This window comes from Pan troglodytes, chromosome 10 (genome assembly GCF_028858775.2).
Source record: "Pan troglodytes isolate AG18354 chromosome 10, NHGRI_mPanTro3-v2.0_pri, whole genome shotgun sequence".
In the NCBI taxonomy this organism is placed as follows: Eukaryota; Metazoa; Chordata; class Mammalia; order Primates; family Hominidae; genus Pan; species Pan troglodytes.
Window position 1 is genome coordinate 87031840 of NC_072408.2, and position 16937 is coordinate 87048776.

Consider the following 16937-nt stretch of genomic DNA (forward strand, 5'->3'; position numbering starts at 1 on the left):
CTCACTAATTTGCAATTTTTGAGAGAAATGTATGAATATACCTATTAACTACCCATATTATTCACATTATGGTATATAATTTTTATTTGACATGGCTACCTTTTTAAAAAATATTTTTATTTTTATTATTTTGAAACAGAGTCTCACTCTGTTGCCCAGTCTGGAGTGCAGCGATGTGATTTCAGCTCACCACAACCTCTGCCTCCCAGGTTCAAGCGATTCTCCTGCCTCAGCCTCCCAAGTAGCTGGGACTACAGGCACGCGCACCATGCCCAACTAATTTTTTTTTTTTTTTTTTAAGTAGAGACGGGGTTTCACTGTGTTGGCCAGTCTGGTCTCGAACTCCTGACCTTGTGATCCACCCACCTTGGCCTCCCAAAGCACTGGAATTACAGGCGTGAGCCACCGAGCCCAGCTGACATGACTATCTTAATAGAAATGAGTTTTTTCCAATTTCTGTTATTATTAGTACTTACTCTTTTTGGCAGTACTGATGGATGAAAGGATAATTGTGTGCTTTCAAAAGTATTCTAGGTGCTTTTAAAATATTCAATTGTTTAGTTCTCTTCAGTTACCTTATGTCACCCACTTCCTTTATATGTGCATATGCTTGTGAAAAATGGAAAAATTAGACTTTGTATCAGGAGCTTAAATATTTTATGTGACCCTTGTTTAAATAGCCCAAAAGGTATCCAATTAAAAAATTTTGAGTATCACCTCTATGCAATACTGTATGACAAAGTACATTATATCCCTAATATTGTACTTTATGGCATTAAATATGTAAGTTATAATACGTCATCCTTTGATTTTTTTAGAAAACAATGACTTATGTCAAGGTGTCATTTTAAAGATAGAAACTCGTATTTCCTTATAGCTATGTTTAAAATAAAATTAAACAAAATCAGAAAACTCAAGCATCATGTTTATATATTTTGATGATTGTTTGTCTTTGCTTCAAAATTGTTGAGCAGCATTTTTAGATCACTTTAACTCTCTAGATAAAAAATAATAAACATGTTCAAGCTCTAAGTATACTAAATAGGCAAGGTTATTTTCCAGGTTTAACAAATCACCAGTATTTAGCAGCTGTGTGTTTTTGGTTGGTTCAAAGAAGCATCTAATTGTAAGTACAAAATCTAAATCAATATAAGAAAGCAGCATCATTTTTGTTGTATCTTTATTTCAATACTGCAGTTTTCAAAAATGTTGAGATTTTCCAGAGGATGGTTGCTTTGGAGCTCTTGCTGCACAGCTTATTCAATAATTTCAAGTAATCATTTTCTTTTAATTGTATCTCAGTCACTTAAAAATATGTCATCTGTAATTGAGACTTTATCATCATTCTTAGATAGCTTTTGTTCTGTTTTTCAAGTTTAACATTGCCTCAGACAATTGGACAGATTTTCATTGAGAAACTAGCTGACTACATTCTTGTGAAAACAACCTTTGGCTTTTCATTGGCTTGGGACGGGATATCTGGGATCTACCTCAAGCTGTCTGAGGACCATAAGGGGAAATCATGTGGCCTATGTGGAAACTACAATGACATTCAATCTGATGATTTCATAATTCTGCAAGGTAAGTGAAGCAGAATAAATGTGTGGGTACCTTCTAAAGCCTTCTTCTTCCCCTGACCAAGTTGTTTGTACCCAGAAGACTTGTCATAACTTGGGGAAAATTTGTGGCTGTCACTTGCCTGCTTTAGTGATTTTAAGTAAAGGTTGAATAGGAAAATATTTTGGTGTAATTCTTGAAAACCATGAACTAGTTTACCTTTGCTAAATTAGCATGAAGCACTTACTCACATAACACATTTTAATAGAGCATTTGCTTTGGGTCAGAAGGTCGGGATACCTCTGTATCCACTGCTTTAGGAACCTGGAATACATCAGTGAACAAAGCCTTTCACATCTTCAAGTTTATATTCTAGTGGTTCAAACCCATTTGGGTCAGATATGTCTATGTTAGGTCAAAAACTATTTTTGTATCCCTTCTTGATAGGAATAAGTTGAATAATTGACAAATAATTGTTTTGCAAAAATAATCAACTGTGAGCAGGAAAGTTGAATAGTAACTTGGAAAGGTTTTATATACCTACCAGATCATCTATTAAATCTAAGTTATGAAACTAAAAGTGAGTTATAAGAAATAGGTTCTGTATCAATTCAGATACTAGTGTGCAATGGCGATAGAATAAGAGAATCACAAACCATAAGCATGACTTAGGTCCATACAAGGAAGTGTAATAAGAAGAGAATACTGTTCTTAGTACCAGTGAACTTGGGTTTGAATCTCCTTTCAACTTTTATAAGTTCTGTAATTTGAGGAAACTCATTTAATCACTTTTATGCTTAGTTTCTTCAGCTGTAAAATGGGGCTATACTAATTTGGAACTCACAGAGTAGTCAGTAATAATAATAATATACTTTGATAATATTTATAACAATAGTTAGTTTGAGCACATAGCTATGTTATTCCCAGTCCTCACAACATCCTGTAAGGTGAGTAGTCTTTTCTTTCCTCTCCTTTCCTCTCCTTTCTTTTCTTTTCTTCTGTTCAAGATGAGGTCTTGCTATTTCTTTTCATTAAGATGGGGTCTTGCTATGTTGCCCAGGCTGGTCTTGAACTCCTGGGCTCAAGTCATCCTCTGGTCTCAGCCTCTCAAGTAGCTGGGACTACAGGTGCACCCTTGCACTCAGCCAGTATTATTTTCTGAATTTTATGATGAGAGCACAAGGTGATGTGTCCAATGTAACACAGCTTGTAACTGATACTGTCAGGGTTGGATTACAGACCTGACAAGCTCCCAATCCTGTGCTTAGATAAGTGTTTGAGTAATTGCCATTGAAGCTGTAAAGTGCTATATAATACTTCTGTTTTATATTATAAAATTAATAGAGATGATTTGCCCCTATGTTATGTTTTAAAGGATGGTGAAAGGACTACTTAGAGCGTGGGCTCTGGAGTCAGACTGTGTGATTCAAATTCAGCTTTATCATTTATTAAACTTTATAAGTTTAAAGATATAATAAGAGCATATACTTCATAAGGGTTGCAAGGATTAAATGAGATAATTCGTGTAAAACAGTACAGTACCTGGCACATAGTAATACTCAATACATTTAATTTAATTTATAGTCATCTCCAAGTATTTCTCCATAAGCCTATAATGGGGCTGAAATAAAAACATGTGAAAATGTCTCTACATTGCTTTGAGAAGCCTTTATTAAAATGCAAATGTTTTGCTCAAGATAGATAATGCATCGTCAGGATTAGTTTACTAGTAGCTACAGTAGAGAGCAGGGCTCCAAAAAGTCAATTTCCTCATATGTAAAATAGAGATAATGATAATGACTCTGGGAGCTTCCCAGCCAGTGAATATTGAATGAGAAAATGTAAATGAAAGTGTTTAAAAGTTTCTGAGCACAATACAAATGTATAGTACTGGGATCATCTCGAAATGGTGTTTTGCACCCAGCTGGCATTTGCAATGAGAGGGGTCACAAATTTGGCATCTTGAGACTGTATTATTAGGAAGTAGGGTTTTGGATGCAGGCAGAATGAGTCAGATGGTAATCGCTGATTTATTTTTCTTCTGTATCAAAGCTTCACGAAAAAAAAATAATCCTTAGTCCAGTTCTCTGTGGTAGAGTTAGAAAAGACTGCTTTGGGGCAGGCCAGGTGTGGTGGCTCACTTCTGTAATCCCAGCACTTTGGAAGGCCGAGGCAGGTGGATCACCTGAGGTCAGGAGTTCAAGACCAGCCCAGCCAACATGGTGAAACCCTGTCTCTACTAACAATACAAATATTAGCCAGGCGTGGTGGCAGACACCTATAATCCCAGCTACTTAGGCTGCTGAGGCAGGAGAATTGCTTGAACATGGGAGGTGGAGACTGCAGTGAACAGAGACTATCATGCCACTGCACTCCGGCCTAGACAACAGAGCAAGACTCTGTCTCAAAAAAAAAAAAAAAAAAAAAAAGAAAGACTGCTTTGGGCAACTTCTCCTGGGATGCCCAGGGAACATGGTATGGAGGTCAGGATAGAAAATAACATCTGCTCTTGTTAGAGGCAGGAAGACTTAGATTTGAGTTAAGGGCCAGACAGACTTATATGTTCCAGATAACCTGGAACATAAAATGGTTGTTCATAGTGAGCCAACTGGGGCAGCATGCACAAGGGTGTCAGTCTGCCAGAGGAAGACTGGCAGAAGGCAATTGAACGGAATTATGGCTGAACTGGCAGAAGGCAAGAAGGATTCCGGAAAGTATATGGGAAAGACCTAAGGAAATATTTCAGCTTCTTCACAATGTTATTTGCTTCACAGTATAAGGCAGAGTAATTTTTTTAAAAAACCTAACTTAAAACAACTTTGACAAGAAACTGCCTTTCTATTTCCTCCCATAGTATAATAATGCAAGAAAATATCTGTAGATGAGCAGTATTACCTTTAGCTTTAAGAAGCCTGATATTTTCTTGAAACTCAACCTGTATTTTGCTGATTAGAAAAATCTTTAGAGAGAGTGAGTTTGATTGAATGCCAGTGAATGCATAGTTTCTTAATGGTGATTAAAATTGCATTTCTCTCTGCATTCCAACTCATCCTTCAGGGATGACTTCACAAAGAAATTAGACTTGTCAGAATTTCTGTACACATAGGAAGAAATATAATTTGTTGTCTAGTTGAGAATTCTGTTTCCATAATTCATGTCTACATCTAGCTATGTGACAACATAGAAGTCCTGGTCTACTTTCATTTTTTCCCCAGCATAATAATTAATAATGCCTGCCTTTCTCTCTCAAAAATGTCCCAATATGGACAATAAATTACTCTACTTAGAGCATATTTTATACAAAGCATTTTAATTTTAGTTTAGCAGGCTCCCACACCAGCATTAGATATGGACTGAAAAATCTCCTGATAAACAACTTTTAGGACTCTTGATACAATATAAAATAGCTAAATACTTGGTTCAAAAGCTGCAATTAAAGTGAACTCTAAGGGAGTGGCCAGGTTGTTTAGTCACATTAAAATTCGTGTGTAAGTATTGAAATAAGTGGGTTTTTAGAAAATGTTTTTGTTTCTTTAGACCTCTAAAAAATGTTTTGAAAGGAAATGTAACTATAAGTGTACTTAAAAAGGACATCAGTTTTTCCATTTTAAAAAAGTATATTACAGCAGGCCCATACTTTCCTCAGCGTGCAACATTTCAGTGATATCAGAGACAAAGCAGCAGGCCAGACAAATTAGAAAGCCCTAGGATTCTTTTTGTTTTTGTTTTTGTTTTTCTTTTTTTGTTTTTCTTTCTTTCTTTCTGTCTTTTTTGAGACAGGGTCTTTCTCTGTCGCCCAGGCTGGAGTGCAGTGGCGCGATCTTGGCTCACTGTAACCTCCTCCTCCCGGGTTCAAACAGTCTCGTGCCTCAGCCTCCTGAGTAGCTGGGATTACAGGCGTGCACCACCATGCCTGGCTAATTTTTGTATTCTTATTAGAGATGGGGTTTCACCATGTTGGCCAGGCCAGTCTCGTACTCCTGGCCTCCTGTGATCCACCCACCTCAGCCTCCCAGAGTGCTGGGATTACAGGCGTGAGTCACCGCACCCAGCCTGAAAACCCTGGGATTCTAATAATCTCTTTAATAAATTTCACAAATTCCCCTATATGTATTCATTCACTTATTTAGCAAATATATTTTGAGTACCTACTATATGCCAGATACTACACTAGGGATACAGCAATAGAACAGCTGAAACAAGCTCTCTGCCTTCATATAGTATGTATTGTAATGGAAAATAAAATAAACAGAGCAAAATATAATTTTTGTGAGCAATAGCAGCCATGAAAGAATAAAGGTAGAGAAAGAAGGTAAAGAGTGATGGAGCAAGTGTGTGATTGGTGCTAGTCTAGATCACATGTCAGAGAAGGGCTCTCTGAGGCATACATTAAACAGGCCTACATGAAGTAAGGGAGGCAACAGTGAGAAGATTTTAGGAAAGAGTGGTTTTGAAGGAGGAAGAACAAGAGCAAGTGTTCTGAGGTGGGAATGAGTTTGAGTGTTTGAAGAACAGCACAAAGTTAATATGACTGGAGTAGGTTGAGCAAGAAAAGGTGCAGAAGATATATGAGGGGCAGAGCGGGTTGGGAGTAAGGGGAGAACAGGGCCCAGCTCATGCAAAGTCTGCTAGGCTATGGTAAAGTTTAGGATTTTACTCCAAGAGAGCAAAGCATTCTTACAGATAATAAAGTCTCTCATCTTCCCGGTGTTTGATAGTGGAATGCACACATTATTTTTCTACTTTGAAGATATTCAGAGAGAGTGACAAACATTTGGCTGGAGATTTCTGACTCTAGTGGTGCAATAGATTGTCATCAGTTGTTGACTTCTGACCATGCAAATCTGGGTGGTGGAGAACTCCAACCTCAAATCTGAAGTCTGTCTTACATGGAACTTTGAGATGTCATCTTGTTTGATTTTGCCAAGTCTTTGAGCTTTGAGATTCAGCCTTTGTCTGAATGGAGGAGGGGAAGGATTAATTTTTGCATCATTCCCTGAACTTGTTCTCAGATCAGGTAGAGAGACAACTTAAAAACTTGATTTAGAACGGAGAGCACTCTGTTGAGTCAGAGCACTCACTACCAAATATCTGTTTGTTGTTGCCCACACATTAACTCCTGAATCTTGCCTGAGATTAATGCTGGATTAGCTTTAGGGTTCTCAATAGGGATGTCTTTCCTGAGCATGTTTCAAAACACTGTTCATCATATTTAGATGAAATAGACACACTTCTTAGTCTTCTCTTCTATTGATGTGTTTTCCAGTCTTTCATTGCCTATGTGGCTGTCCTCTGAAATGTCCCAAAGAATTTGACAAGTTTTTTTTTGTGTGGACCCTGTCCACCAAATATAACTGCAATTTTAATAAGGTTCTTACTAATATTAAATATGAGAGAGCTGCCTGATAATTTTTACACTAAACGTTTATATTTTTTCGTTTTACGCATATTTTTTCTCCTTTCAGCAGCACTGATTGAACATTGGCGATAAATGCTTCACTGGTGTGTACGTTGTACTCACTCACCTTCAATCCTTCCCCATGTTGTTTGAATGCAGTTTGCTTTTTCTTTCCAATGGAACTAACTTTTATTTGGTACCCACATTTTGTTCAATTTGTTTTTATTATGATAAAGTAATGTTATTATCTAATATCACATTGGTAATTATAATGTTACTGAGTTTAATGTTTTGACCAGGAAGTTTGTGTTGAAGAACCATGTCTGTTTGTGGAAAATGATACGATTACACCTATTTGTGTGTGTGTGTGTGTGTGCCTGTGTGAAATAGAGGACTATACAGAAGACATCGCTATGTTTGCAAATAGTTGGTCGGTGCAAACTCCAGATGACACCAAATGTGTACTCACACCCTCAGATTTTCCAAATCCGTGCTCCAGTGGAATGCCAGCATTTGAGGTAAATTTGATGTGAGAAATGTGGGCATGTCAGACAGAATACACATATATCTTATTTGTATAATTAACTAAGCATTTTTTAGTGTAAATACAACATAATTTAAAAATATTATATCCAGGAAATGTAGTTGCAATAGGAAATCACTTTAATTTTAGAAATAGTGAATATAGTGAATTTCATAAATGCAGTACTCATGAAAATAATGTAGTCAGAAAAATGTTAGTTAAAATGTATAAGTTACCATCTTTTTCCTTGTGAGAACTGAAAATCTTGCAAATAGATCTGTAAAAATAATAGAAGACTATACACATACCGTGAAACATAGTCTAGTGACTGCCATCTTTTTTTGCACAGGCAATCTTCTTCAAGTGTCAGATACTGTTGCAGTTTCCTTTTCTGAGCTGCCATGAGTATATTGATCCATACTTATATATTGCCAGCTGTGTTAATGATCTTTGCAAGTAAGTGAAATGACTTGTAGTTGTAATAAAATTTTCTTTATGCAAAAAGAAGACCCACAACTACTTCTGTTACGTAAGCATTTCAGCTGTTCACAAAATATTATGGGAAATGTAAAATGTAAACTGCAAACAGCTATTAAAAGTTTGCTATATAACAGTCACCGTCTAATTTTTTTTATTGATACATAGTAGATGTACATATTTTCAGGGTATATGTGATAATTTAATACATTCGTGTAATCAAATAAAGGGAATTGGGTACCCGTCACCTTAAACAGTTATCTTTTCTTTATGCTAGGAACATTCAAATTATTATCTTCTTGCTATTCTGAAATATACAATTGATTAATGTTAGCTATAGTCCCCCCTACTTTTCTATCCAACACCAGGTCTTATTTCTTCTACATGTACATTGTACCCATAAGTAATCTTTCTTCACCCCCACCTCTCTCCTACCCTTCCTGGACTCTGGTAACCACCAATCTACACTCTATCTTCATGAGATTCACTGTTTTAGTTCCCACATATGAGTGAGAATGTGTGATATTTGTCTTTCTGTTTGGCTTATTTCACTTAACATAGTGACCTCCAGTTTCATCCATGTTGTTGCAAATTACAGGATTTCATTCTTTTTTATGGCTGAATAATATTCCATTGTGTATATATACCACAATTTTTTTTATCCATTCATCCACTGATGGACACAGGTTGATTCCATATTTTGTCTATTGTGAATACTTCTGCAATAAACACAGGAGTGCAAATATCTCTTCCATATGTTGATTTTGTTTTTTGGGGGATATATACTCCTTAGTGGATTGCTAGATTATATATGAATGGTAGTTCTAAATGTTTTACCTAACTAGCATGAACAAAATACTGTGGCTCTTAAGCATTTTTATGCCGTGAATCCCTTTTGGGAGTCTAGAGAAATTTATAGACCCTTTTCAAAAACAATGTTTGAAATGCACAAAATAAAACACATAAGATACCAAACAAAACTAATTCTAATAAAGTAGTTATCAAAATAATTAAAAAATGAATTTCTGATATATATGCTTTTAACACGCATTTCAAATCTAATAACTACTGCAGTTTGACATAGTGATTAGTGTAAACAGTGCTTTGTGAGTCTGCAACAATGGAAAATGAAAATATAAAAATATGAAAAAAGGACATATGAGACATGTGGTGACAAAGTCACAGATATCACTAAGAATATTGTTATGTGTTGCCTATAGGCACAATTGAAGGAAATGCTAGGTTTCCATTGGAAATTCATGAAAATAAACATGTAATTTTCTTCTACCTAAGGTCACAGATTCCTGCATTCTATCTCAGGTTGTGAACATCTAGGATAGGTGGTTGCATAAGCAACAAATTTAATGAGACTCATCATACTATGTTCATGAATGGTAGTTCATTGTAGAACCTACCATAAATTACTCATAATTAAAGTTTTTTAAAATTATTTTTCTTTCAAAACATCACCAAGTATATGTGATTACTCATCTTGAACCTTCAAGAGTAGCTAAAGAAATTTTAATATGTCTGTATATTTTATGAATCCCAAGAAGTATAAGTGATACATAGAAACTTTTAAAATAAAAAACCAGACTAGTTTTTAGTTTAGTAAAACCACTTAAATGACGTCTTGAGTAGCTCATTAAGAGGTTTATCAAAGGTGAGAACAAAGAGGAAAGGTTGAGGTAGTATGAAATTGTGTTGTTTATAACTACTCCTCTCTAATTAAATTGAAATTATTACAAAAATAACAAATGTAATATTTTCCAGATACTAAAATAAGCTTATTTGTGACATCTCTTACTTTTGAATAGAGTGCAGTTATACCTAGATTTATATGTATAGTCTCTAAATTGCAAGGATTCCTGAACTAATGCAGGAGCCTTGAAAGAACCCCCACTCTGCCTAAAATATTGGCTAGTGACCTTACTATATATTTTTTAAAATTCTATTCCCTATTTGGTTTCATTTTTAATTTAAGAGCTACTTGCTATAGCTCTTTGTTGTTGTTTTTTTTCTCTTTTTTAAGGATGGCTGTAGGTAGGCCATAGTCCTTATTTAGTCACATATATGGAATTAAAATTGTTCTTATTCCACAGTGTCTCAGTCTTGGACTATTCTCCAGTCATCTTTTCAATTGCCTTATCTTTAATATCTTTAGCACCCATTTGTCAAGTAGTCTGAGATAAAATATTGTTTTGTAGGTCCAGGAAAATCATTCTTCATTTTTTAGTTCAGGATATTGTTTAGCCGCTTCAACAGCTAAAATGACTGTGACTTAAATTAAATGGAATGTTTATATTTCTCTTACATAAAAATCCATGCCGGTTAGTGGTCTTGGATTGGCATCGTGGCTCTGCTCCATGAGTTTTCCAGTGACTGAGTGATCTCGTTGCTACATTTTTCCTTTTGTTGAGGGTATTATTTTCAATTTCATGGCCCAAACTGCATCACCACTGTCATGTCCACATTTTAGCCCTTAAAAAGGGAGAAAAAAAACCAAAAGGACTGGCATCTTTTGATCTGGAAGTTTCATGCATGCTTCCACTTTTAACCTTTTGGCCACAACTTGGATACATGGCCACACCTAGGTGCAAGAGAAGCTGAAACATGTTGTCTTTGGCTGGCAGCCATCTACCTGGCAAAAACTTGGATGTTCTGATACTAAAAAGGAGAAGGGGGAACTGGAGACAAAAATCAGTCTCTGCTACACCCACTTCATCTGAAATTTCATCATTGAGAAATTAACATTTTTGTCTTTTGAAATGTTGATAGTTTTTAGACTTTGACTTTTGAAACTTTGATGCTTTCTCCAGGGAAAACAAAAATAGCAGGATAGAGAAGCAACTTGTGCTGGCTGAAATCAGCTGACACCTTAAGAGATACCTTTGTGGTAGAGAGGCTGGGTTTAGGGACAAAGCAGGCATGTAATAACAAAGGAAGGACATTATAATTAAGTGGACATTGATAAAATGGAAGTGAGAAGCTGCCAGAGCCAGCCTTTCACTCCCCTCAATATTTCATTCAGGGCTAGACCTATTTACATTCTTTCTTCCATTCTGTAGGAAATGAGTGATTCTCTTCATTTCCTGTATTAGGGGACTGCATCACAAGGGTCCCATACTATGAGAATGAAAATGTGAATTGGTTGAACACAGATTAATTTCCTGCTTGGGTTATGATAGTGTATTGAATTCAATTCAACACACATCTTTTGAGTATCTATTCTGAGCTGAGTATTTTGTCACTCCTTGGAGAAAGAGAAAAAATTTAGACATGATCTCTGTCCTAGGAACTCATATTCTAATAGGGCAGAGAAACAGGTCTCTAACAATGACACAACGCCCTAAATTCAAAGTGCTTTAAATGTGGAGGACAGAACTATTAACTTTATCAGAGAGTGCCTACACAGACTCCATGGAAGAGATAACATTTGACTTGGAACTTGTGTGATACTCCACCAATCCTTGAATTATGCCATCCTGTTTCTGCTTCTAAGAATGCCAAACCCAGCAGCAAGGAAATGATTTTAATTTTGCGATGCCAAAGCCTATTGATGTGAAAACCAAGATTCTTTAATACCCATTTTTCCTATTAAAGTTATCATTCAAAATGGAAAAAATAAACTTATTTTCCCCTTAGTAAATTATAATTTTTTTCTTGATAATAATTTCTTTCTTGCCCAATTATTGTGAGTTTTCATGAGGTGTCACATATTAATGTGCCTGTCATGGTTCCTAGAATAACATAAACAACAAATGGTGAGTATTATAGTAATAGTTGCATTGGGCTGGAAAACCAATATTCAGTTGCTTTGCTAACTTTTAAAACCACCGTTAATGTAGGAAAGAATGCACATATTAGAAGGTAAATCATAAATGTAATGTCTTTCCAGGAATTTAGCAATTTTAGCCTAAACTGTTTTGAAAAGACTTTTCTTATTTGTAGGTTTAGAATATTTTCTGAGCCTCTAGAGTTTATATGCTCAGTCCTTTTTTCCTTCTAAAGTTCAGTTGATTGGACTAGATAAGCTGCAGGACTCCCATTACAGTAGCACAGGATAAGGGCAATTTGAGATGGTGGCTTTTACAATAGTGACACTGAAAATGTTAAGCCTCACAAAATGCAGCATTCTTAAGACCATTATCTCCTAAGATATTTAACTATTCAATTTTGAGTTTGGATTAGGTTGAAAAACAAGCCCTCTACCTTGGTGTAAATCTGCTTACTTGATAAGTGCCTTGTTAATCTGCTTTGGGAATTTTCAGAGCTCTAATAGGAAATTATTTTGGGGGGAAGCTCCTGAAGTGATTATAAGAAAATAATTAAAGATTATTTAGTCTTGGCAATGTTATAAAAATAATTAGCTTTAGTAATTTAAACTTGAAAGAATTCAAAATCCTCTTTTAAATCTTAAGTTAAATGCCATTTATTCAATCTTTCAAACAACCCAATTGCCCATCAGTGATAGACTGGATAAAGAAAATGTGGCACATATACATCATGGAATAACTACGTTTTGGATTCTTATTGCAAGAACTGCTGAGGAACCATTAAAATACTTTTGATTACTATAGATTATTGGTATTGGTTTTATTCCAGTATGTGGATAATCAAGAGTATGATCTTTTGGAAACAGCTTTCATATTTATTGTTTTTGTGGTGGTAGAATTTTATCTGTTTTAACAGGACTTATTAAATTCTAAAAGGCCTGGAATGTTTTGTGTGTGAGTGAAAAAATACACGGATTATGGGGAAAATGTTATAATTAAAATATAAATCTTTTTCATTATAGTATTCCTTTGACTCAAAAGAAAAGTGATAAAATTATTAAAATGCTTTGATGAAGATTATTTATCTAGGCCTAATTAGCTGGGGACCCATGCTCATGTGTTTTCTGCATTGTTGTACTTAATAAGATATATTATGAGCGACACATATGCTGACATCAATTAACATCGGAGTATTCATCATGCACTCAGCATTTCTAGGGATCAGGACCTCAATGGTATGGTTTCTGTCAATATTTCCTATGTGATTCTGGCTCTGTCTTTTCACTTTCTAGAACTGATGATGATGAAACCTATTGCCGAGCAGCCACTGAGTATGCTAGAGCCTGCTCTCATGCTGGCTACCCTATTCAAGACTGGAGAGATGACTTTCCAGCATGCAGTATGTTTTTTTATTTTCCAAGCCCTGTGTACTTTTGCCAATTTTGGGTTAACCCTAGAACTCAAAACTTACTGTACTACTCAATACTAATGAATTGCAAGGATTTGTTATTGAGATATCCATGAACTTGCATACTTTTTGAAACAAGTATGCAATTTTTTTGCAATTAAAAGTTATTTTTTGCAAATTATTTTTTGTAAAAAATAAAATTATAATTTTTAAAAAGAAATAGAGGCTAATAAAGTTGACTTAAGCTCCCCTGTTTGTCTGTTTTAGCTGATAAATGTGATGATAGCTTTGTCCATCGGGACTGTATCAGTTGTTGTCCACCAACCTGCACATTTGAGAAGCAATGTCTTGGGAGCAATCTCCATTGTCTTGATGGATGTTACTGCCCAGATGGTAAGTGCTTCATGAAGAAACCATGTCTGCACTCATGGAAACTAGTACCCAGTGATCTAAGGATCACATCTTCGTTTTGCTGTCCTTTCCCAGTACATTGGACCTATTGCAATTTTCTGTTCTTGTAGAAGTTGGTCCTTGAAGTGACAAGGAGGAATGGCTACTTTTCATTGATAAAAGGCTCATTACTTTGTAAAGTTTCCAGGAAATTTGGAATCTATAGTCCTGAAGTTACCCATGAGAAATCTTTTGTTCGATCAATATTTAATGGTATTTAACAATTTATATATCTTCACTTTTTAAAAAAGGAAAGGAAGTTTGAGAGAAAGGCTTCACATTTTTCTGGCACAATCTAGTACTGATGTAGTTTTAATATTTGAAATTAAAAGTAACTTAGCAAGTGAGAGAGGTAGGATTTAAAATTAGGAATGAATCTGCTATACTGATAGCTGTTTCTAAAGAACACTGAGGATTTACTCAAACCCTTTTTATTTTTACAGATTAAAAAAATAGAATCACAGAGATAAGTGATTTTCCCAATATCCTCATTAACTGAGTGAGGATTACTTGGAACCAGATCTGTTTGGCCTCTGCTCATTGTTCTGTTAGTGCTACTCAAAGTATGGCGGACCAGTGCTAGTCTGAGCTGTTTGTGACCTGTCAATGACAAGATAAGGCATTTGCACCAGAATGTAAGCCCAAGCACCAAAATAAAGTCAGTGCTTTCTCCTACAGTCTTACCATGAAAAAGGTCAGCTGAATGAAACAGTGTGCTTAGTAACTTGGCTGATTTAAATTCTGGCTCAACCTCCTTTACCTGTCAGAGAGAAGTAACAAACGCAGTCACATGGTCTTGGACATTTGAGTAGCAGTACCTAGCTCTTTATGATTCTGTGTGACAGTGTAAATCTTTCTCATCTTGGAATGAACAGAAACTAAACTAAAAATGTACTTTCTCCCTCCTTCCCTCCCTTCCTCCCTCAAATGCAAGGAAACACTGTTTTGTTTCCTTTATTCTGTATGGTGAACCTTGAGTTTTTGATGGCAAGTCATGGGATAAGAAAATTGAAAACTACTGAAATAGATCCTTTAAGGTAGCTACTGCCTGAGAGTCAGGTTGTCAGTAATCCCACTGAAAGTAAAGAAATTTGTATTTCCAGCATCATGCGTAGGTGTTCAACAGAAGTTGGTTGAATTATTATATTCCAGAAATACAATCTTTATTATTTCTTTTGAAATTTTGATGTGTATTTCTTCTCAATTAGGCCTCGTAATGGACAATGGGACTTGCATCTCCTTGGAAAATTGCCCATGCGGTTTTCATGGATTAGCTTATTCAGTTGGTTCAAAAATTGAACAAGAATGTACTGAATGGTATGTGATCAGTGTGCAGCCAATTATTTCTGGGTACTTGGCTAGTTGACAACTTTACCATGACAGATGTTTAAAGGAATATACTCATTACTAATTTGCTTCCCCAAATTCCAACACAAAACTTGCATTTTATTTAAACTCCTTGGGGGAAGGGACATCTGTATTTCCTTTTATGATGTAATTCTTATCACTTACCTTGGTAATTCTATAACATCTTATATCCACATAATGAGTCTGTTGCATTTTCTTATCGTTTGTAATCACTAATTTGCACATACTGTTAGAACTTGATGGTGCTTCTGGGCTTCTCTGTTACATACTATAAAACATGCCTCTCCAGATCACCAATTTTTGGTCCATGATTAGAAACATTTAGAATTCCATATTAAATTTGCCAACTAACACTGTTGTCAAATATGAAATCCCTGCAGGACAGTCCTAAAAAGAAACAGAGGTCTAAATGTTGTCAGATACTTTTCCCTTTGGTGTCTGTGTATATAACTGAAATGTAATAGGATAACTAACCACATTCTCAGATGCTGATTCTGTTTCCGTTTTACAGGTACTCTGCTTTTGTCCTCTAAAACTCACACCTTTGTCAGGGTGGAAGGTAGAATTTATCTGACATAAGAGGAGATCTCTTCTCTCTTTTTAATACCTGTTGATCTTCATCATAGTCAGTGATTTTTACATATGACACACAAGAGATAATAATTTACGTGCCAGCCAGCTCAAAATTACCAGTCAATTGAACTTATGCAGAGATGATTTTTTTATTATTATTTATTGATTTTATTTATTTTATTTTATTTTTTGCAGAGATTTTTTAAAGTCAGATTATTCTGAACCTATAAACATGATATATTTTGGTCCATTAATCAATACATTGATGCAAACATTAATACAGTTTCTCTATGCCAATAGATTAATATTTTTATAATTTCTTTTAGTGTGTGTGTTGGTGGAGTTTGGAACTGCACTGAGCAAGACTGTCCAGGTAATTTTTTAAAATGTTTTTATAGAGAATGTTTCAAATTTCTTTAGATTGGGGAGAAAGATAACACTGATCTTTATGAAGACATCTCATATATACCAAGGGCTACAATAATCTGTAAATGCAATTACTCAGAGGATACATGGAAAATTGAACAAGTAGATAGCATTGAGTGGGCAACTTTGGTAAAACTTTATTAAAATAGTGTAAATGTTATAAAACATAAAAAATGTGGAATAAATATCATTTTATAAACATTTAATTAAATGGGATAATATAATTTAGTCTAGTAAGTTTGTCAAACCAGTAAATTTTAAATACAACACAGTAGATTTTCAAAGTTTTGATGCATGATTATTTACCCTAAGTTGATCTGCTTTTAAAGGATTAACCTAATCGTATCATCCTCCTCTCTCTCCTCCTCTATCTCCACCTCCTTTTCTTTTTCTTTGTTTTCTTTTCTTTTTTTTTTTTGGCAGTTCAATGCTCAGTTGTAGGTGATTCTCACTTTACAACTTTTGATGGTCGACATTATTCTTTTATTGGCATGTGCCAATACATCCTCGTGAAAGGAACTGGAAAAGATAAATTCACGATTACTTTACAGAAAGCTCCCTGTGAGCAGGTAAGAATATTTCAAAATGACCAGAGGAATATGGATTCACTGATTTTTGCTTAAACTTCATTTCAGACTAAGAATGATAACATGAGTGGATATAGCTATTTTCCTTAAAACTAAGATGACATTGATTATTAAGATACATCATTATTCTACATATTAGAAAGAAGTGTTGATAATTATTCTATGACATACCATTGGTTACATGACGCATCTTGATCTCAGAGATATTAAGCTGTGAAAACAAGTATGTCTTAGATTAAATACTATATATTTAATTGCATTTTCTTTTTAAAAAAGTAGTACGTATAGTTTTTTGTACATATAGTTTTGTATGTATAGTTTTTTGAACATTTTATGCATGATTGTACAATGGATCTAAGTTTTTTGTTTGCTTCAACCTAGCTATTTTAAAGAG

The 16937-nt window shown here is 35.0% G+C and overlaps 1 protein-coding gene across 3 annotated transcripts in view; it reads left to right on the forward strand.

Moving 5' to 3' along the window:
- The window catches only part of OTOGL (otogelin like), a 189058-nt gene that overhangs the window by 51024 nt on the left and 121097 nt on the right, over positions 1-16937 (forward strand). For all 3 annotated transcript variants that reach the window (XR_010148372.1, XM_016923914.4, XM_063786933.1), the window contains exons 9-16: positions 1376-1581; positions 7346-7473; positions 7828-7934; positions 13024-13130; positions 13407-13532; positions 14798-14906; positions 15857-15903; positions 16380-16525. Coding sequence is in view for 2 of the 3 variants with exons in the window: in XM_016923914.4 (XP_016779403.3) it covers positions 1376-1581; positions 7346-7473; positions 7828-7934; positions 13024-13130; positions 13407-13532; positions 14798-14906; positions 15857-15903; positions 16380-16525 (976 nt within the window). In the remaining variant the exon portion in view is untranslated. The remainder of the gene's footprint in view (positions 1-1375; positions 1582-7345; positions 7474-7827; positions 7935-13023; positions 13131-13406; positions 13533-14797; positions 14907-15856; positions 15904-16379; positions 16526-16937) is intronic.